At 34.2% G+C, this 17,503-nt stretch overlaps 1 protein-coding gene across 1 annotated transcript in view; it reads left to right on the top strand.

Moving 5' to 3' along the window:
* The first annotated feature begins 3,550 nt into the window (after nucleotides 1–3,550).
* LOC128989700 (brefeldin A-inhibited guanine nucleotide-exchange protein 3-like) overlaps nucleotides 3,551–17,503 on the top strand; it is a 53,438-nt gene continuing 39,485 nt past the window's right edge. Inside the window, exons 1-10 of the mRNA XM_054411701.1 lie at nucleotides 3,551–3,665; nucleotides 3,787–3,880; nucleotides 4,715–4,848; nucleotides 5,286–5,420; nucleotides 6,088–6,253; nucleotides 6,888–7,014; nucleotides 7,181–7,364; nucleotides 7,594–7,691; nucleotides 11,415–11,547; nucleotides 15,506–15,603. Of these exons, the coding sequence (XP_054267676.1) occupies nucleotides 3,793–3,880; nucleotides 4,715–4,848; nucleotides 5,286–5,420; nucleotides 6,088–6,253; nucleotides 6,888–7,014; nucleotides 7,181–7,364; nucleotides 7,594–7,691; nucleotides 11,415–11,547; nucleotides 15,506–15,603 (1,163 nt within the window). The 5' untranslated portion in view covers nucleotides 3,551–3,665; nucleotides 3,787–3,792. The remainder of the gene's footprint in view (nucleotides 3,666–3,786; nucleotides 3,881–4,714; nucleotides 4,849–5,285; nucleotides 5,421–6,087; nucleotides 6,254–6,887; nucleotides 7,015–7,180; nucleotides 7,365–7,593; nucleotides 7,692–11,414; nucleotides 11,548–15,505; nucleotides 15,604–17,503) is intronic.

Raw genomic sequence — 17,503 nt, 5'->3', positions numbered from 1 at the left:
GGGGGTTAACTCTTGAACTTATAGGCCTAAATGAAAGAAAACACAACGAATCGTTAAAACAAAAAAAAAAAAAACACAACACAAATGGTACGAACAATTACAATTATTGATTCAACAGTATAAAATGGGAATGTAATAAAAGTTATCAATTTAGGGAATAAACTATATATCATTATAAATATTGTTTCAATATGTAAGATGACGTTAGAATAAACGGTTTAAGTATTGTATTTCAGTGTTAAGGTATCATGATCTTTAGTTTAACTTTCAACCACAATAAACAAAACAGTGTATGAAAACGGATTTTGAATATGCTAGTTATTATATATAAGTTGCTAGTTTTAATCAGATCACTTGATTGAGGTAGGTATACAACTCTTCAGAGTATAGATTTACAATATAAATATTTCAAATATTCTAAATCAGCAGTCCTATTTATCTAAAAAGAATTGTCATAAACATCTAAATAAAATAGAAAAATGCTCAATTTGCGCACAAATCTTCTTGTTGTTTTTATTGTTTATTCTTCATGCTGAAATTCCCAACATCACCATTTAACGGTGATATAATCCACAAAATTGTGATATAAGGTAAGTGATCCATATTTACAGGATTTTCTCCCGGGGAGTGGTACAGGGGACCGCCTTGGGTCCTAACTTATTTTTATCGTCCACAAACACGTGTAGTAGCGCCTAATCCTGAGTTACGGACATTAAAATGAGCTTTTCCTTACACTTACAGAGTTTATCGCCTCGGAAAAGCTGAATTTAATATACTCACTGAAAATTGGATACATTTTATTATTTTTTAGAGATACCGTAAGGATTTAATAATGGAAGAATATGAAACACTATTCGAACTTTTTTCATAATAATAAGGTAACCTATTTATAATTGTTTCAAAATATCTTGAAATATCTCCCCTGTTTGCATGTGCATGCATTTATCAAGTTTGAAACACTTACCTACAGAACTAATAGAGAAACAGAAGATACCACGGTCCCAGTATTTACACAATGACTGACATTTTATTCTACCGGGAAATTCTCTACAATCTATGTTACATTTGTGAAAGGAGTTTCCCTGCCAATATCAAAAGAGGGTCCACTCAGTCCGCTAAGGCTCTTACCAAGACGTCGCCTCCCTTTCAACAGCTGATAATTAACCTAATCAGCTGGACATTTAATGGCGAGGTAAGGCACTTAGCGCCTTTGATCGTTATAAACCACAGTCTTGTGTTGTGGTGTCTTAGACGGACTCCTTGGCATTGAGAAGTTCCCAGAAGGCCATCAGTGACTTGTTAGAGGACTTTGACTCTTTGAGGTGTTGGAGGTCTTTGGTTGAACATGTACTGACTGGCCAATCATCATTGGTATAGACAACGACCGGATTGCAATTACCCGGAATAATTCTGTGGAAATCAAGGTATTTGATGAGTAGTAGTCACCTTCATTCAGGTGGGAGATTAAAAGCAGTTTTAGATTGAGTATTATCGTTGTTGAATTGTATATTTTTCTGTAACTACCTTGACTAAAAGTCCTTTAATTGACAGTTAATAGTTCACGAGTAAGATAATGTTCATTTCAAAAGGGCTACCTCTTTTCTTATAAAGACCTTTGAGACAAGATTCTTAATTTGGGTTCTTGAGTTGGGCCTTGTCTATCTAGTTGTTTTGATGTCTATCGTCTATCAAAATAAAGATAAATACAAAAATAGATAATAGATAACTTTAAACAATCAAATCAGACTTTTAAGAATCCAACTTTGCATTTCACTGGTTTTTGATAATGAAGTATAATAAGCCAACTTACTTTAAAATATGAAGTCAAACGAAAAGGTACAAAAAATGTCAAACGAAACTGGCATTTGCCAAATCTGGTCAAAATTCAAAATTTCAAAATTGTTTCAAAAGTCAAAATTTCACAAAAAGCTTATCTTAATAATTTATAAATACATTTGTATTGTTAAGACTCTCAATGCATATTCAATATAAATTAATACTCAGCAAGAATAAAGACTAAAACAAATACAGCAATCTGACACATCATTTCTCTCACTAGCTTGTCAACACCACTTATTATGAACAAGGAGTGGGGGTAACTATGATATTTTTTGGGTAACATAACAAAAGTTGTAATAACTTTTGAACCGTATTGTTTACAGTATTGGAGATTGTACCATTTTGTGTAGGGCTACAATGATGATAAAATACAAAATTTTATTCAAAGTAGTTTGAGTCGTTTTTGTAGAAATCCAATTTTTACCTTTATTTTATGGGTTTTTATGGGCAAATTGCTATTAAAAATCAAAGCTTTAAAAAAGAAAAATACCCTGGAGAAATCTTGGGTTAATACTTATACAAAATTTCATGGAAATTGGACCAAAGGTGTACCCTGTATGTCAGGTCTGTACACGTCCACAATCACACACACTTCACTTCGAAAACAATTTATACGTCCAAACCGGGGCCATCGTCCAAACAGGATATATTAACCCAAAACTTAAACTAGGAAATTTTGACGAAAAAAATTACTTCTCCATATGCCATGTATAGTGGGAGAAAGTAAAAAAGGTATGCCCTTGCTCAAAATAACAATGTTAAGTACATTAAATAAATGATACCGATACCAAATTACCAAATTTTGTATATTATGCGCGCCTTCATTAAGCGTAGTTTTAAGAAATAAAATTATACAGAAACGCACTCTAAAGAACAGAAACACAATTTAGAACTGTCTCTTGAGCTTATCCGCAAGGGACCCATAAGCAAAAGCACAGACAAGAAAAACAAAACAACTTTTATTTCCTTAGTCAATTGCAAAAAACTTCCTCCAGGCCACAAAAGTGGCAACGCTGCAGACCCGGTATACTGAAACAGTTGTTGCACTAATTTATGTTGGAGCGTATATACGAAATGTTTATGTGTACAAGTTTGTTACTCCTGCATTACTATGGCAATAGGCATGTTAACGATACCACACACCAAAGCCATGGCTTTGTTTTAAGGGGGCTATGATATGATATTTAAGGCATAGCGGAGAGGCCTGTAGTGGCATGTATCAGCTAAAGATAATTTTCTGTTTAAATGTGTGTGCTGCTAAAATAATTTAAAACATGTTGTCAACATAGCGGATAAAAAGTGTAATTGTCGGTGGTCACAATGCTACATGCTACCTCAATGGTGTGGTGCCGCCTCCCCGCAGATGAAGGTGGGAGTGGCGTAGCAGCGGCAGCGGCGGACCGTTTTTCGTTTACCATCCAGCCGTGATCCAGTTAGACACCATGGATAAAACATACAATACACATCGATGCAAATGTATAATGATTAAGTGTATAATATTAGCTAATCATTCTGTGTCTAGAATAATAATACTTTGTTTTGATATAGTATTGAGTTTTTTACAAGTGTTCAAAGTGCATACCTCTATGGCATGGTGATGGCATTATTTTTTCGCAACCATAAATGTTGTCTGCTGGAAAATTATAAACGAACAACGATCTGTCAAAACACTCAAAACCGAGTATGTGTAGAACCAAAAGTAATTGATCCATGTTTGTTGAACTGTGTTCCTCGATTAAAATCCAATTTGTCAGTTGGTAATTATGTCCTACATAATCAAATAAATTACCGGGATCTACTTCAGTATCAGGCATTAAGTGAACTGGGTGAGTTTGTGTAATAAATATAACTTAGAGTAGGGCCTAGGACTTTTTAAACAAACACAATGCTTGTCTATATTGACGTTATATTTACTATATTATATTTTCACCCTTAAATATGTAATAGTTTCAGATGATGGAAGACTTACTTTTACAAATCGCTAATGAAGCAAGTGGCCAAAAGTTTACCGACTTGAAGAAAGCATCACAGGATGCATATGGTAAGGACACATCTAAAAAAATATGATGATTCCATGATTTAGTCTAATATTTAAGGAGGAGTTGAGCCTTACTTAAGCTTTGATATGTTTGTAATGGATCATGATTAATCCAAGCTTATCTGATTGTCAATGGTTAATTAATTTGCACCATTTATTCATTTTACACTAGCCTAAGTTAAATAAATAACATTCTTGATTTCACTCTCACACAGCTTTTAGGATTGGCTAGGCTTACTTGACATATCTCTCAATCAGATTCTGATTGCATAACCATTTGACCAGATAAATTGACGAATGTTGGCAATTCTCAAGAAGGCTACAGTTAGGGTTTACTGATTTAGAAGCCGCAGAGAAGGACAGTACCAAGAATATAGTGAGTGATAAAATGGTATTATGCACAGCTGAAGTTGTGCGTGTACAGATTTGTTCTCAATACCAAAATCCACAATACCATTAGGCCTACATTGTTTTCACCTATAAGGGTACTTACCTAACCTCTAATCAGGCCTGCTTTTATAAAGGGGCAGACTGGGCATATGCCCAGGGGGGCCTGGCGGGCGCCGTACAACAACTGCCCGTAAGCACTAGGAAAAAAGGGGGGCGCTGATTTTGATTTTGCCCAGGGCTCCACTAACTCTTAACGCGGCCCTGCCTTTAATTGGCGGAATTCCTTTCAGATCCATTCTTATACCTTGCTAATGTTGCTGCCATTGAAACTCAATGGTGACAAACAATTATTCATACCTTCAGGAAATGATTTAATAGGCTAAGTAAGTTAAAAAACCAATGTTAAAATGTGATACCCTAAGTAAATGATATCAAAAACTGTTCCAGACTTTTTGGAATCCCAACAAGGACTAATTAGAGACCCAGCACATGAATTACGAGCAAAATGTCTTCACGCTTTCAAACTGGCTTTGGAAACCAAACGAAGCAAGTTTGTTGCATTTGGACTCACCGGTCTTCACGTAAGTCAAATTTCATAACTATGTACGGATGAAATTTTATTTGTAAACCAGAAGTTCTGCTGTAGGGCCTAAGTTAAATAGGCCTACTTTAGAAGAAACCATCATTTACTTGAGACTAATGATTTCAGCAGTTTTAATTAACTTAGTGAACTTCAGAAAGTTAAATTTGTTGGATAGGATAAAGTTTCCTCACTACTGTATAGTAAGTTAACCCCTTATTTTTTCCAAACAAGTTTGTACCGTTACCTATAGGCCTAAGCTGTAGTCTAACTGATAAAACCCTTTGATCTTTTGATCTTTTACTTTCATATTGGCCAAGCAAACAAAAATATTTTAACTTTAAATAAGTTGACACAATAAACTTCAATCAGGCCTACTTTATTGCTGCAAAGTTATAGGTAGGCCTAGTTTGAGTGATCAAATATATATTTTTTCAGAGGTTACTACGAGATGACCGTTTCCAATCCAACTTTGAACCCGAAGATGATTCATTGTGGCTGCCATCACAACTACTTCATGCGATATCATCCTTTCCCTCCCAGTCAGATGACACCCAAGTAGATATGTTGAAGGTAATTTGCATTGTTTAATGATTTATTATAACAAATTTCCAGGTCTATAGTTGTACGTTTTCCTCCAGTTTTGATGGATGAAAATTCCTCCAGGTTTTTTGGACGTGCAATAACTTGGATGGTTTCAAAGTGTAGATTAGTCGTCCGCACTTAATTTGCTCGATGTCAGTCTCTATTCTGTCTTATGTTGTCCAATTGATTTTAATTGGTGAAGCCTCCTAAAAATATAATTGTGATGCCAATAGAAGAAAAACGTAATTCAATCTAGGCCTACTATGTTGTGATTAGCAAATTACTGGTGTGTTACTATAGTGTTAGCAAAACGGGAGTGCCGATAGAGACGAGGTCAAGTTCCTTCAAACGCACGCACCCCCCACAGGTCTCCATTGGCACTCCTGTTTTGCTAACACTATAGACAGGTAGCCTAAGGTTTGGTTGTGATAGGCAGGCCTACATAGGTTCGTACACAGTTATAGAATTTTACATTTTGCTTAGAACAATCTAAGAAAAAAATAGTTTTAAACCATAAGGTGATACATTTTTGCTGGGATTCTGATAATATAAATTACTAATAGGCTTTGTAAATTAAAAAATGATTTCTTCTTACTCTCAATCAGTGACTTACTGTAAGTATACATTAAAAACCATATAAAATAATTTTGTGTAGGTCCTACTCAATGTGGCTTGTTCGTCATACTGGACCATGAACGGAAGAATTATCATCCAGATATTAACCTTGTGCAGTGAAGCCTACGAGTCCGGCAACCAAGCCATCAGAACCGCGGCTCAGGCAGCCACCAGCCAGACTTTGCGCTCCTTCTGTAACATGCTGGGTTTGTAGATTAAATATTGCTCTTTAACGTGCTATAACAAGGTTTGTACATTTTACATGATCCTATAACCATCAGGATTGTCTGTAAATTAAGGTTTCCTTCTGTCGTAGCCCAGCGAGCTAGATCAAATCTGAAACCATTGTCATGTTCTTTACTTTATCCACTACTGTTCTAGCTGAATCCCACCCTCTAGGGGGATATTAGTATCACCATAATATGAAAACACAGTGAAAAAAACTAACACTTCTGCCAAGTATGAATCACGTTTTGTGATTGAGTTTTTTTGCCGAACACAAAAAATAGGCTGTAATAGAGGGAAGTTTCTGGTTAGTGTAAAAACACCAAACGAGCCTACAAAAATGGAGGAAATGTCCGCTTCCTGTCTGACTACTACATCTACTGTACAAGCATTGTGCGTATATGTCTGTCATTCATCTTACGATTAAAGTGAAGTAGCCTAGATATATGAGTCACCCGTTCAAGACGGGCTGACACCTTCTGGATTGAAAACCATTAGCCAAACGTTACTGGGCCCTTGGAAGTAAATAGTAAATTCTAACTCGCACTAAGGCAGGCAGTTAAAACAATGTATTCTCAATAGTAGTCGACTGGTCTTATTGATTATACTTTGCAGATGAAGAATCCCAAGAAACCATTCAAAGCTCACAGCTCAGGGAGGTTGGAAGTGGAGGCATTGACTGCTTCAATGAAGTGATTCCTATCTTACAATTCATCTGCAGCAAACTCGACGAAGCCCAGAGGTAAATAAAGTATAGGCCTACTCAAAGTCATACCTAGTTTAAATTTTTGTCTCATTGAACCCACCAGTTCAGCTTGTTTGCTGTCTCATGGTACAGCATTGGTTGTTGTCGCACATCCTATTTCATGCTACACAGTCATTGGTTTTATGATTTATTGTGTTGGCAGCACTGACCGCAGCAGCCACAGTGTTGTGTTCCTACTAGAATGTCTACACACGTTGGTGTCCAGTCTACCTCAGAGTATCCACGCAAATCGTCACTTCACTGCTTTTCTCTGGCAGAAGCTATGTCCAGCCTTGATAGCGTTCCTGGGATCCCCTCGTGTCGACAAGAAGATAGTCTCACGCCAAGTAAGTAGAAGTTGTTAAAATGTGAGGGTTTGATTTACAGCTAAATTTAAATACTAGATCTTATTTATTGTTTCCTTGTTTGGAAATTAAATGGGTTAAATAAATCCTGGAGCAAAATAGCTGGAAGGTGGAAGATAAAATTAGTTTTTAGATCATAATAAAAATAAAATGGTTATATTTAATATGCTGTACATCCGATGAAATAATGAGTCAATGTATCTGTGCGCAGGACCGGCCAGCCGGAGGGGAAGCTGAAGTAGGCAGAGGCTCTGGTGGTCTCCCGTCTGCTCCTAGTTTTGACACTTACCAAGCCAAGACAGTCTATAGGTAAGTTATGGGCCTACTACAACAAAGTCCTAATCTAATAATCCTAGTTGAAAATCATTGATGTTTCCTTACCTCATGTTTTTTCATTGTTTGTAAATACACTGTTTTTAAAAATTGATTCATATCCTTTTACAAACTTTAGGACCAAAATTATGTTTTGTGAAACTAACCATAATTTAATTTACCATTAGACGTCAATTAATAAGTCTTTTCTTATTGCCATAAGACAAAGAGTACAGTAAGCCCCCCCTTCCCCCAAATAACTGACTAACATTAGATATAAAATCTAATTGCAGTTTCTTTCCTAAGTTCCACACTAATTTTGTCAGTAGTATCCTTCAGGCCTGAGTGAAAATTTAAAAACGTACGTTTTCAGGAAAAGCACTTTGCAATTTTTTTCCCCCTTTTTTCAAAACTTTTATTATTATTTTTATTTCATTAACATTTGAAGTTTCATAAAATGTCCATGGTAACGCAATATCTTTGGTATTTGTTTTTTAAAGAGCATCTTTAGTGGAAAAACACAAAATCCTGTCACGACCATAACAGACGTTTAAATGAATATTAAAAATAGTTAATATTATTTTTATAACTATGTTTTGCTATAAACTAATTTACTTTTATGACCATTATACAATAAAAAGGTCACTGAGCTTTTGGTATATTTGGTCTTTCTAGAAAAAAATTAAAAAACTTAAGAAATTGAAAAAAAGCCAATAAAATCTTTTTAAGTTTGTATAACTCCAAAAAAACTTACCTGAGACCCAAAAAATCGTTATGTTTGTATAGAGGTGTGCTTCTTTTGTGTATAAAACATTGAAATATGACGATATTTTAATTTTTGAAATTTTTATGATAGAAATCATAAACGTGATGGTCAGGGACAAGCGGTACGGTCGTGAATTTTCTGAAATAATCTAAATCTTTCTACACAATCCTTCAATTATACTGTTAGTTATAATAAAAATAAGTGTTTCAATTGAACTAAACTGTTCAAATTACAATTATATTAAAGTTATTGTCACGACCAAACACACTATAATCCATAAGGCTGGATTGGTCGTGAAAAAACCCGCGATGGTCGTGAAACTTTGGTCGTGATATTACGTGTTATTTGGCTCTGTTCTGGCGGTAGCCCTGCACCTCATGTTCGAGGATACAAAGTGAACTTCTAGGTTAATCTAGCAATTGAAATATCTTATAAACAAAAATTAACACCATGTCTACTTCATCGAATGACTACGTACGGTCATGGACACACCAAAATTACAAAAAACACAATCTTTCCTTTATTAATCTTGTAATTCCTCCTTTCAACTCGAAACGACCGGCACTACAATCCTGACGTACACCCCGAACTAGTCTCTAAAACCAACTGACTCCATCGACGCCAGGCTTGCCACTGTCGTGCTCCAAAGTTGAAAATTTTTCCCAAATGGTCGTGACGCTAAATCGAGGGACAGACTTATTTTGTCATGGTAGTCAGTTTGCAATTACAATAAAATTATAATATGCTCCTTTTTTGTAAGTTTAATAACCATTGATGACATAAAAATGTGGCTTTATATATTTCGGCATGAATAATTAGTCTAAAAACAGTGTGAAAGTTGGAAAATGTACCCTAGGGACACATTATGGTCGTGAATTTCGAGACTTTAAAAATACGAAAAAAATACCTAGAACCCATTTAAAACCAAATAAATGTGTGTAACATGTTGCCCCCGTCCCAAAAAATATTAAAACACATAATAATAAACTACAAATCCAGTATCTACGAAGTAAAAGGCCAGGGACATGAAAACGTACGTTTTTAAATTTTCACTCGCCTACTGTTTCATAAAAAGGTTTGATTGCCAAAATGCTCTTAAAGGGTTTTTTTTTTTCAGAAACTTGTTTTTACATGTACATTTAAATTTTATTGCCACAGAATTATTTACTGGTACACAGTCTGCAGCTTACAATAATGGTTTTGGTTTTATTGGATACTTCAAAGTAATAATTTAGGACTGAAAATTCTGAGGGTAATAATTACCCTCAGAATTTTCATATTATTAATTATTTATAATATCTAACTTTAGTGTTGTGGTCAATATTCTACATTGTTCATCTATAGGTCGGCTGGTTAGAAAGCGACCTTCTCGTAGCATTGGTGCGAGAGGGAGATAATGAGCTGTGGGAGTGAGACAGACTATGGCTCTTCCCCCACTCCGCTGCCGCCCCGCCCCTTAAATATTAACAGCAATTAAATGATACAGCTGATCAAAATTTAATCAATTACATTCTTCATAGCTTGAGAAAAATAGGTCCTACAAAAAAAATGTATAGCCTAAATCAAATCAAATCAAATCAAATATGCTTTATTCATAAAGTACAGTTTTGTACATTGAATGACGTCAACTAAATCTATCTTAAATTAATAATTTACAAATTTGCATATCTTGGATCATTATGTACTAAAAACCAAGAACCAGGAAATGAAAATAATCAAAACTGAATTAATTACTAACGCTAAGAGGGGAGGTGGAAAAATACTCTTCCAGGGAATAGAACGCTTTCTCTACTAAAACAAGTTTTAGTTTTCTCATGAAATTCTTTCTTCTTTGTTCATTTCTGATTTCATTAGGAAAATGCTTAAAAAATTTTAATCCTATATATAGGATGGTTTTTTTCATAGAATTTTAATTTGTGTTTACTTGAAATAAGGAATTTTTTATGCCGAGTGTTGTATGGGTGATAATTTGTCTCAGAGATGCTCAAGCAGTTTTTTGCTAGAATAATAATTGTGTCGTAAATAAATTGGCCATATACCGTTAAAATTTTCAGTTCTATGAAATTGTTTTTGGTTGTTTCGTTGTGTTCTAATTTTAAAATTATTCTTATTGCTATTTTTTGAAGTTTAAGTATCCTATCCAAATTTGCTATTGTAGTTGAACCATAAAGGCACTAACCATAGGATAAATGCGAATGGACATTAGCATAATATATATTTTTTAATGTTTTATGGTTACAAAAATAAGACATTCCAGAGAGTGAATATAGTCCTGAACATAATTTTGAAAGGAGTTTATCAAGATGTTCATCCCAGTTTAAATTTTGGTCCACAATTAGACCTAGAAACTGTGCACTGTGTTTATGTTCAATTTCTTCTGCATTATACATGATATTTGGTTAATTAACTTTTTATTTTGATTTGTTTTAAAAGTTAAAAAAATAGTTTTTTTGGGATTAAGCTTCAATTTATTTTGCTCTAGAAAGTTTCCAATGTTTGCCAATTCAACAAAACTTAAAATTTCAACTTGTTGCACTGAGTCAGCCGATACTTTGAGATTTGTATCATCTGCATAAAAACAAAGATTGTTCTGAGGCAAACATGAGAGTGGACCGCAAAATCGCATCAATATTTGAGCATCATGAAATATTATTATATCATTGTGTAAGCAGTTCCATTTGGTAACACAGGGTTCCAACTCCCACGACACCGGGGTGGCGCCGTGTCGGTGTCGTGCCGGTGTCGTGTCATGCAGTGTGAAAACGGCCATTCCATTGGCGGAGAGGCGGAACATTCCCTTCCCTCGCCGTTGCCTCCCATACATGCGCTAAAAATTTCACGCAGGTCGTTTTCTAAACGGCCGACCTATAGAATATCTTTTGCCTTAGGACAATTTGTTGTTGCTAAACGACTCTTTTGACTGTCCAAGATAAATGATTGATATTTTCCCCCAGTATTGGCAGTCAGTTGGTGAGACTGGTAGGATGCGTAGGATCTCTGCGACCAGTTCTGGAGTCAGTCTACTACCGTATGCTGCTCTACCCTCCTCCTCAACACAGGCTAGAGGCACTCAAAGCCTTAAGAGAAGTGAGTGAGATTAGATTTTGTGTGTACTTGGTTCCAAGTAGTTTTAAATTCTTTTACATTTTTAAACACTGTCGTTTTTGCACCTACACTTAATGGATTCAATATAATGACCCCACTCATCCCAGGGATTTTCTAGAGTAGAAACCTTCAACAAGTTGGTAGATGATTCATGACATAACTTCATCACAGCATTAGTAATAGTTTGACTAAAAACCCAAAAATGTGTAAAGATCGGTAAAGCATTGTTTGCTTGCTAAAATTCATCCTTAACCTGAAAAATAATTGATTCCTAAGACCTATATAAAAATAATTTCAACGGTAAATTACCCGTTATATTTGATTTTATTCTTCTTAGTATATTCTTGTCGAGGCAGTAGGCTTTCTACATTGGAATACTCTGTCAATGCACAAGAAACACAAAAATACCATAGGCCTACACAATAACTATAGAGCAATAATTTCCTGTCGTTCAAGTGTGACTTGGGCAACAGAAAATAGAAAAGCATTCTATTATTGTGTTTGTGTAATGTTTTTTGGGTTTATTTTGCCACGATGTACTATCCCATAAAAAAAAACAAAAAAACAAATTCAAGGGGTAATTCACATAATTGAGAGCAGTGTTGGGAAGTAGCGCGCTACAAGTAGCGACGCTACAGTAGCGCGCTACTTTTTTTGTAGCGTTAGCTGTAGCTGCGCTACTTTTAAGATTTTGTAGCTTTAGCTGTAGCTAGCTACATTTTTAAAGTAGTTGTAGCGGAATTTTAGCTACTTTTCTCGCTACATTAACATTTGTTTGAGATAGTGATTTTTATCATAACCTACAACCTTACGTGAAACAACCTCTTTCAAACTGAGATTTTCAAAAAAATTAGGCCTACTTTCTTTGCTTCAAACAGCTGGTTGCAGCCGTTTCATTCCCTATTACAACGTTGTGTGGACATAGAGGCCATTAAATGAGTGTTATCCACATTTTTGGCTCTCATTTCCTTAATTTACTACTCTATGATTACTGTCAGATAAAATAAAATCGCTAGATGCAGACGACGTTTAAACGGTACCGGTGACAAGAGAAGCTATTGAATTGAATGCTTGCAAGTGATTGACAGGACAGGGGAATTAGTAATAGTAATCAATTTAGTTTCTTTATTATATCGATAATGCTTCAACTTGGGGTTTAATGGAAACCAACACACCTTGAAATAATGAGAAAGCTGGTCTATCAACCTTTGCTTCAGCTGTTGATTGTGGTTTATCATCACAAGCCCTTCCTTGGTTAGATTACGAAGATTTTTCAAAGGTTTACTTAATTAGCAAAGAGGAAATTACCTGATGAGATTTAAGATATGCCTAGACTACATGATAATTGTAATTAAAAAATCTCCATATAACATGAAACTTACATTGAAATAATTTATTAATAAAAAACTTTTTTAAACAAAACGTTTTTAAACGTCCTAATAAGTAGAAAATAATTTACAAATAATTTATAAATATGTTGAGAGAGTATAAATACTTGTACGATTTAAAACGAAAAACGTTGGGTGCATGCAATTAATTGATAATAATACATTAGTTCAGTAGGTGAAGGTAAACTATCTATTGCATGCACCCCACGTTTTTAGTTTTAAATCGTACAAGTATTTATACTCTCTCAACATATTTATAAATTATTTGTAAATTATTTTCTACTTATTAGGACGTTTAAAAACGTTTTGTTTAAAAAAGTTTTTTATTAATAAATTATTTTCTATTTTTTTAGTTTTTTAATGCGTGAGGATGTTAAATCTATTTCAAGCATCTATATCAGATTAAGACAAAGGCATGTGGGAAATCTAAGGTTTATTTGAGTTTCTTTTCATATAATTATGTATTAGATTGAATGTATGCCCTACCTACTAACTATAAATATATCAATCTATTTAATTTATTGTTTACTTTATAGAACATTAAATAAATAACAATTTACATTATTAACAAACATCTTTATATCTGCAATCAGATTGTTTATCTATATTTTGAAATATTTGTATAAAGAATCTCTTGGGAGCATAACCTGTACCTCTTAACCTCTGCTCTTTGAACTGTCAAATTTAAGTATTTACAGCTGACTTAAATTAATTGATATATTTATTTACATTCTTTCAAAATGTAAACATGAAAAATTTGGAAGCCCATGGGGCGTAGCCCAAGGGAAATATGAAAATTAAATGATATAATATCGCATTGTCATGCCTTTGTGAGCTATGTTTCAAATTTCAAGTCTCTAGCTTATCGGGAACATCGTTTAAAATTGATATCAAAATTTGTAGGAAAGCGAGCTAATAAAAACAAGCCCATGGGGCGTAGCCCGAAAGGAAATATGAAAATTAAATTATATAATATTGCAATGTCATCCATTTGTGAGCTATGTTTCAAATTTCAAGTCTCTAGCTCATCGGGAAGTATCAAAATTTGCAAGAAATCGATTTAATAAAAACAAGCCCATGGGGCGTAGCCCAAGGGAAATATGAAAATTAAATTGTATAATATTGCATTGTCTTCCATTTGTGAGATATGTTTCAAGTTTCAAGTCCCTAGCTCATCGGGAAGTTAGTATAAAATCGGTTGCAAAATTTGTAGCGGACAAGAAAGCGACCTAATAAAAACGTTTTAAAAATAGCATAGTTTGCTCCTGCTAACAGCTCTTGTATAGGACTGAGGCTATGGTTTAAGACGAATACCAAGTTCAATTATTATGAATATCTGTTTAGTCCTTGCAAGAACAAGCCTACTATAGCCAACTTGTTACATAGCCAAGTAGGCCTACATGTTATTTTTACTTTACAAATTTCATCATGTTTAAATTAAAAGCCGATTTCAGGATAAGTTGCTGAATACTGTTTTCTCTACCAACTAGGTTGAAGCACAATTTGCCCTATGCATAATGACAATAAAGGACGATTTCTTGACATTGAAAAGTGTTATTCGTAGAATAAGTAATTTATCACTTTAAAATCTATAGCAATGTTTTTTTTTACATTAAAAGTAAAGAAAGGCAATAAACTCCAATTTCAGTAGGCTAGGCTCTGTAACACAAAAAGTATTTTTAAATAATCTTTTTGCAGTTTTATTGGTCTTAATTGTTGATATAAAACATCTATAAATGAATCTATATTAAATTAATAAAATTAGCTTTTAAAATATAGTTTGGTTGTATGTCCTTTGAACTTAATGAAAATTACATTTTAAGATGCTTAAAAATAATGCAATATTTAAAAATAATTACTAATTATGATGGGACACCCAACTATTTGGTTTTGTTGTTGTAATGTTAGGTTTATAATGCCAACAAATTAAATACAATCTAGGAATAATTTGTTTTCCAAGTAATGTTAGATACAATACTGACATTTTTTTAAATGTTTGTTCAATAAAAATGTAGTTGCAATTAATTTTACATTTACCTAATGTGCGTGGAATAAAAATTAACGTCTTTGGAAAAGTAGCTAAAATTGTAGCTGTAGCTACATTTCATTGTAGTTGTAGTTGTAGCTAGCTACTTTTTCGGAACTGTAGCTGTAGCTGTAGCTAAGCTACTTTTTTGGAAATGTAGCAGTAGTTGTAGCTAGCTACATTTTAAAAGTAGCTTCCCCAACACTGATTGAGAGTGTGTTTGGGTAACAAAACAAACAAATCAGGCCATGACTCACAATCTACTGGCAAACTCCACATGTATGCAATCAGTAATTAGTACCTATTACTTGAATAACATTTTTGCAAAAACATGTTTATTCTTCCTCGTGTTAAAATGTGATTTTAATACATCACTTAAATTAAGAGGATTATTCATAGCCTGGAATTCAGTTTAAGAATGAATCATTGTGGGTTCAAAACCATTGGCGGTCATCAGTCATGATCCAGGTATTTTAAGCTTTTATTATTTAAACAATAATAAATTGTTTGTTGTTTTGGCTGTCAGCTTCTCCGCAGCCCTAGCAGGATGGTGGACTTTGCTGGACCAATCTTGGTGGAGGATGAGAAGGGCTGTCAACAGAGTGATATGGCATTGACTAGACTGTGAGTAAGACTACCTGTAGTAGCTTAGGTTCAGAAGAAGAATGTAACACCTTAAAATTTGATAATAGAACAAAAGCTTATAGGCACTTAAATGTGTGTAACAAAATGCTTGTGTGTTGGTTGCAAATTGTAAAGTTTTACCTTCCAAAAACCTTAAATATCCACTGGCTTAATATTTTGAAAACATTCCTTTCAACTTTGATTAGACGTAGTAGAAAACCCCCTTGGAATGTTTGGGTGTTTGTTAATATGGTGAGATACTTAATGCTCCAACTTCTGTACACAATACTTGATTACCTCGTTGTACAGGTTCGAACTTGTGTAATTTATTAAGGAAGAATAAACTTTCTGTGCCCTACTCACCTTATTTTTGTTATTGTTTCATATTATTCTGTTCAAGTTAAAGAAAACCCCTTCATTCTTTATTTAACACGCTCGCTACCACAATATTATTACATTTTTCATTCATGTTGTCCAGCAAGGCATATATGCGATGTCCGGTTTCTACCTATAGACTGCCGTGGCATATATGCGACGGCTGGTCACATTATAGACTGACGTCTCATATTTGTATCGGTGTCCTATGTTATTAAAAAGCTTATATTTTCGAAACAGTCTACTTGAAGGTCCTGAATTCTCTGCAGCGGTCTTCAGAGATGTCTGTCGCATATGTGTGTCAATTGGTCTGTGGATTTGATCAAAAGTGACGTTTTATGATAGTTGGCAAAACAGATTTTTACTTTTCTGCATGACTGGCCTGTGGTCTACGTGTGCTGTGAACCAAGGGACACCCGGTCTAGATGTGTAATATTAAAAGAATATTAATATTGTTAATATTGAGATAGGCGACGATTCGTATACATAGATGGAGTCAATAGCGATGAGGTGCCTGTTAACTATGGGGTGATTCAGGGGAGTACCCTTGGGCCTATTTTATTCCTAATATATATAAGTAATATTTCTAAATTACCAATTTTCGGAAAAATGTTTCTTTTTGCAGATGACACAATGATTTATGTTAAGGATAAGACATGGGATGGTGTGAAAAGTAAAGCTCAATCAGATCTCAAATTAGTAAAAAAATGGCTCGACCAAAATGTACTATCTCTTAATGTTTCCAAAACAAAATTCATGCCTATTTCTCTCGCGTCAACAGCTGACTATAACCTAACCAATTTGATCTTGCACAGTTGTCTCAACCAACTCAATAACAGTTGTTCGTGCGATACCTTAGAGAGAGTTAACTCATATAAATATTTAGGAATAATTTTTGACTCGCATATGAAATGGATAGAGCATATTAATTTCTTGCAAAATAAAACTAGAAAACTTATATTTGTATTTAGACAGTTAAGTGGTGTTCTCAGTTTTAAAGAAATTAAATCAACATATTTTGTATATGTACAGTCGGTTTTGTCTTATGGCATATTAGCTTGGGGAGGGGCGTACAGTTCACATCTCACAGGTCTGGTTCTGGTTCAAAAGTCTATCCTAAAAGCTGGTTTCAAAAAGTGTAAAAGATACCCCTGAGATTTACTATTTCATGAAACTGGAATATTCCCCATTGCAAAATTGTTTATCAAAGATCTTCTAATTTTTATATTTAAAAACTTCAATTCAATTTTTACTTCCATAACCCACACTCATAATACAAGATATGCAAATAGAATTGGAATTTCTACTATTCAGCAGCACAAATCCTTTTCAAAAACAAATTGTTTCTACATAGCACATATTTTGTTCCGGAATTATTCCACTATGTATAAAGCAACTCAGTTATTTCATTCTCCTACATTAGGTGTATTCAAAAATCGAGTTAATAGATGGTTATTGGATATCAGCGATGAAGAGGCGAGGCTCTTATCACTATTGATAACAGGAGACCTGCCACTGTCTGACA

This window comes from Macrosteles quadrilineatus, unplaced genomic scaffold (genome assembly GCF_028750875.1).
Source record: "Macrosteles quadrilineatus isolate MER2022 unplaced genomic scaffold, UCM_ALF_1.0 Scaffold_3__2_contigs__length_128488019, whole genome shotgun sequence".
Lineage (NCBI taxonomy): Eukaryota > Metazoa > Arthropoda > Insecta > Hemiptera > Cicadellidae > Macrosteles > Macrosteles quadrilineatus.
Note: the sequence above shows the minus strand (reverse complement) of the source record. Positions and strands in the feature narration are given on the sequence as shown.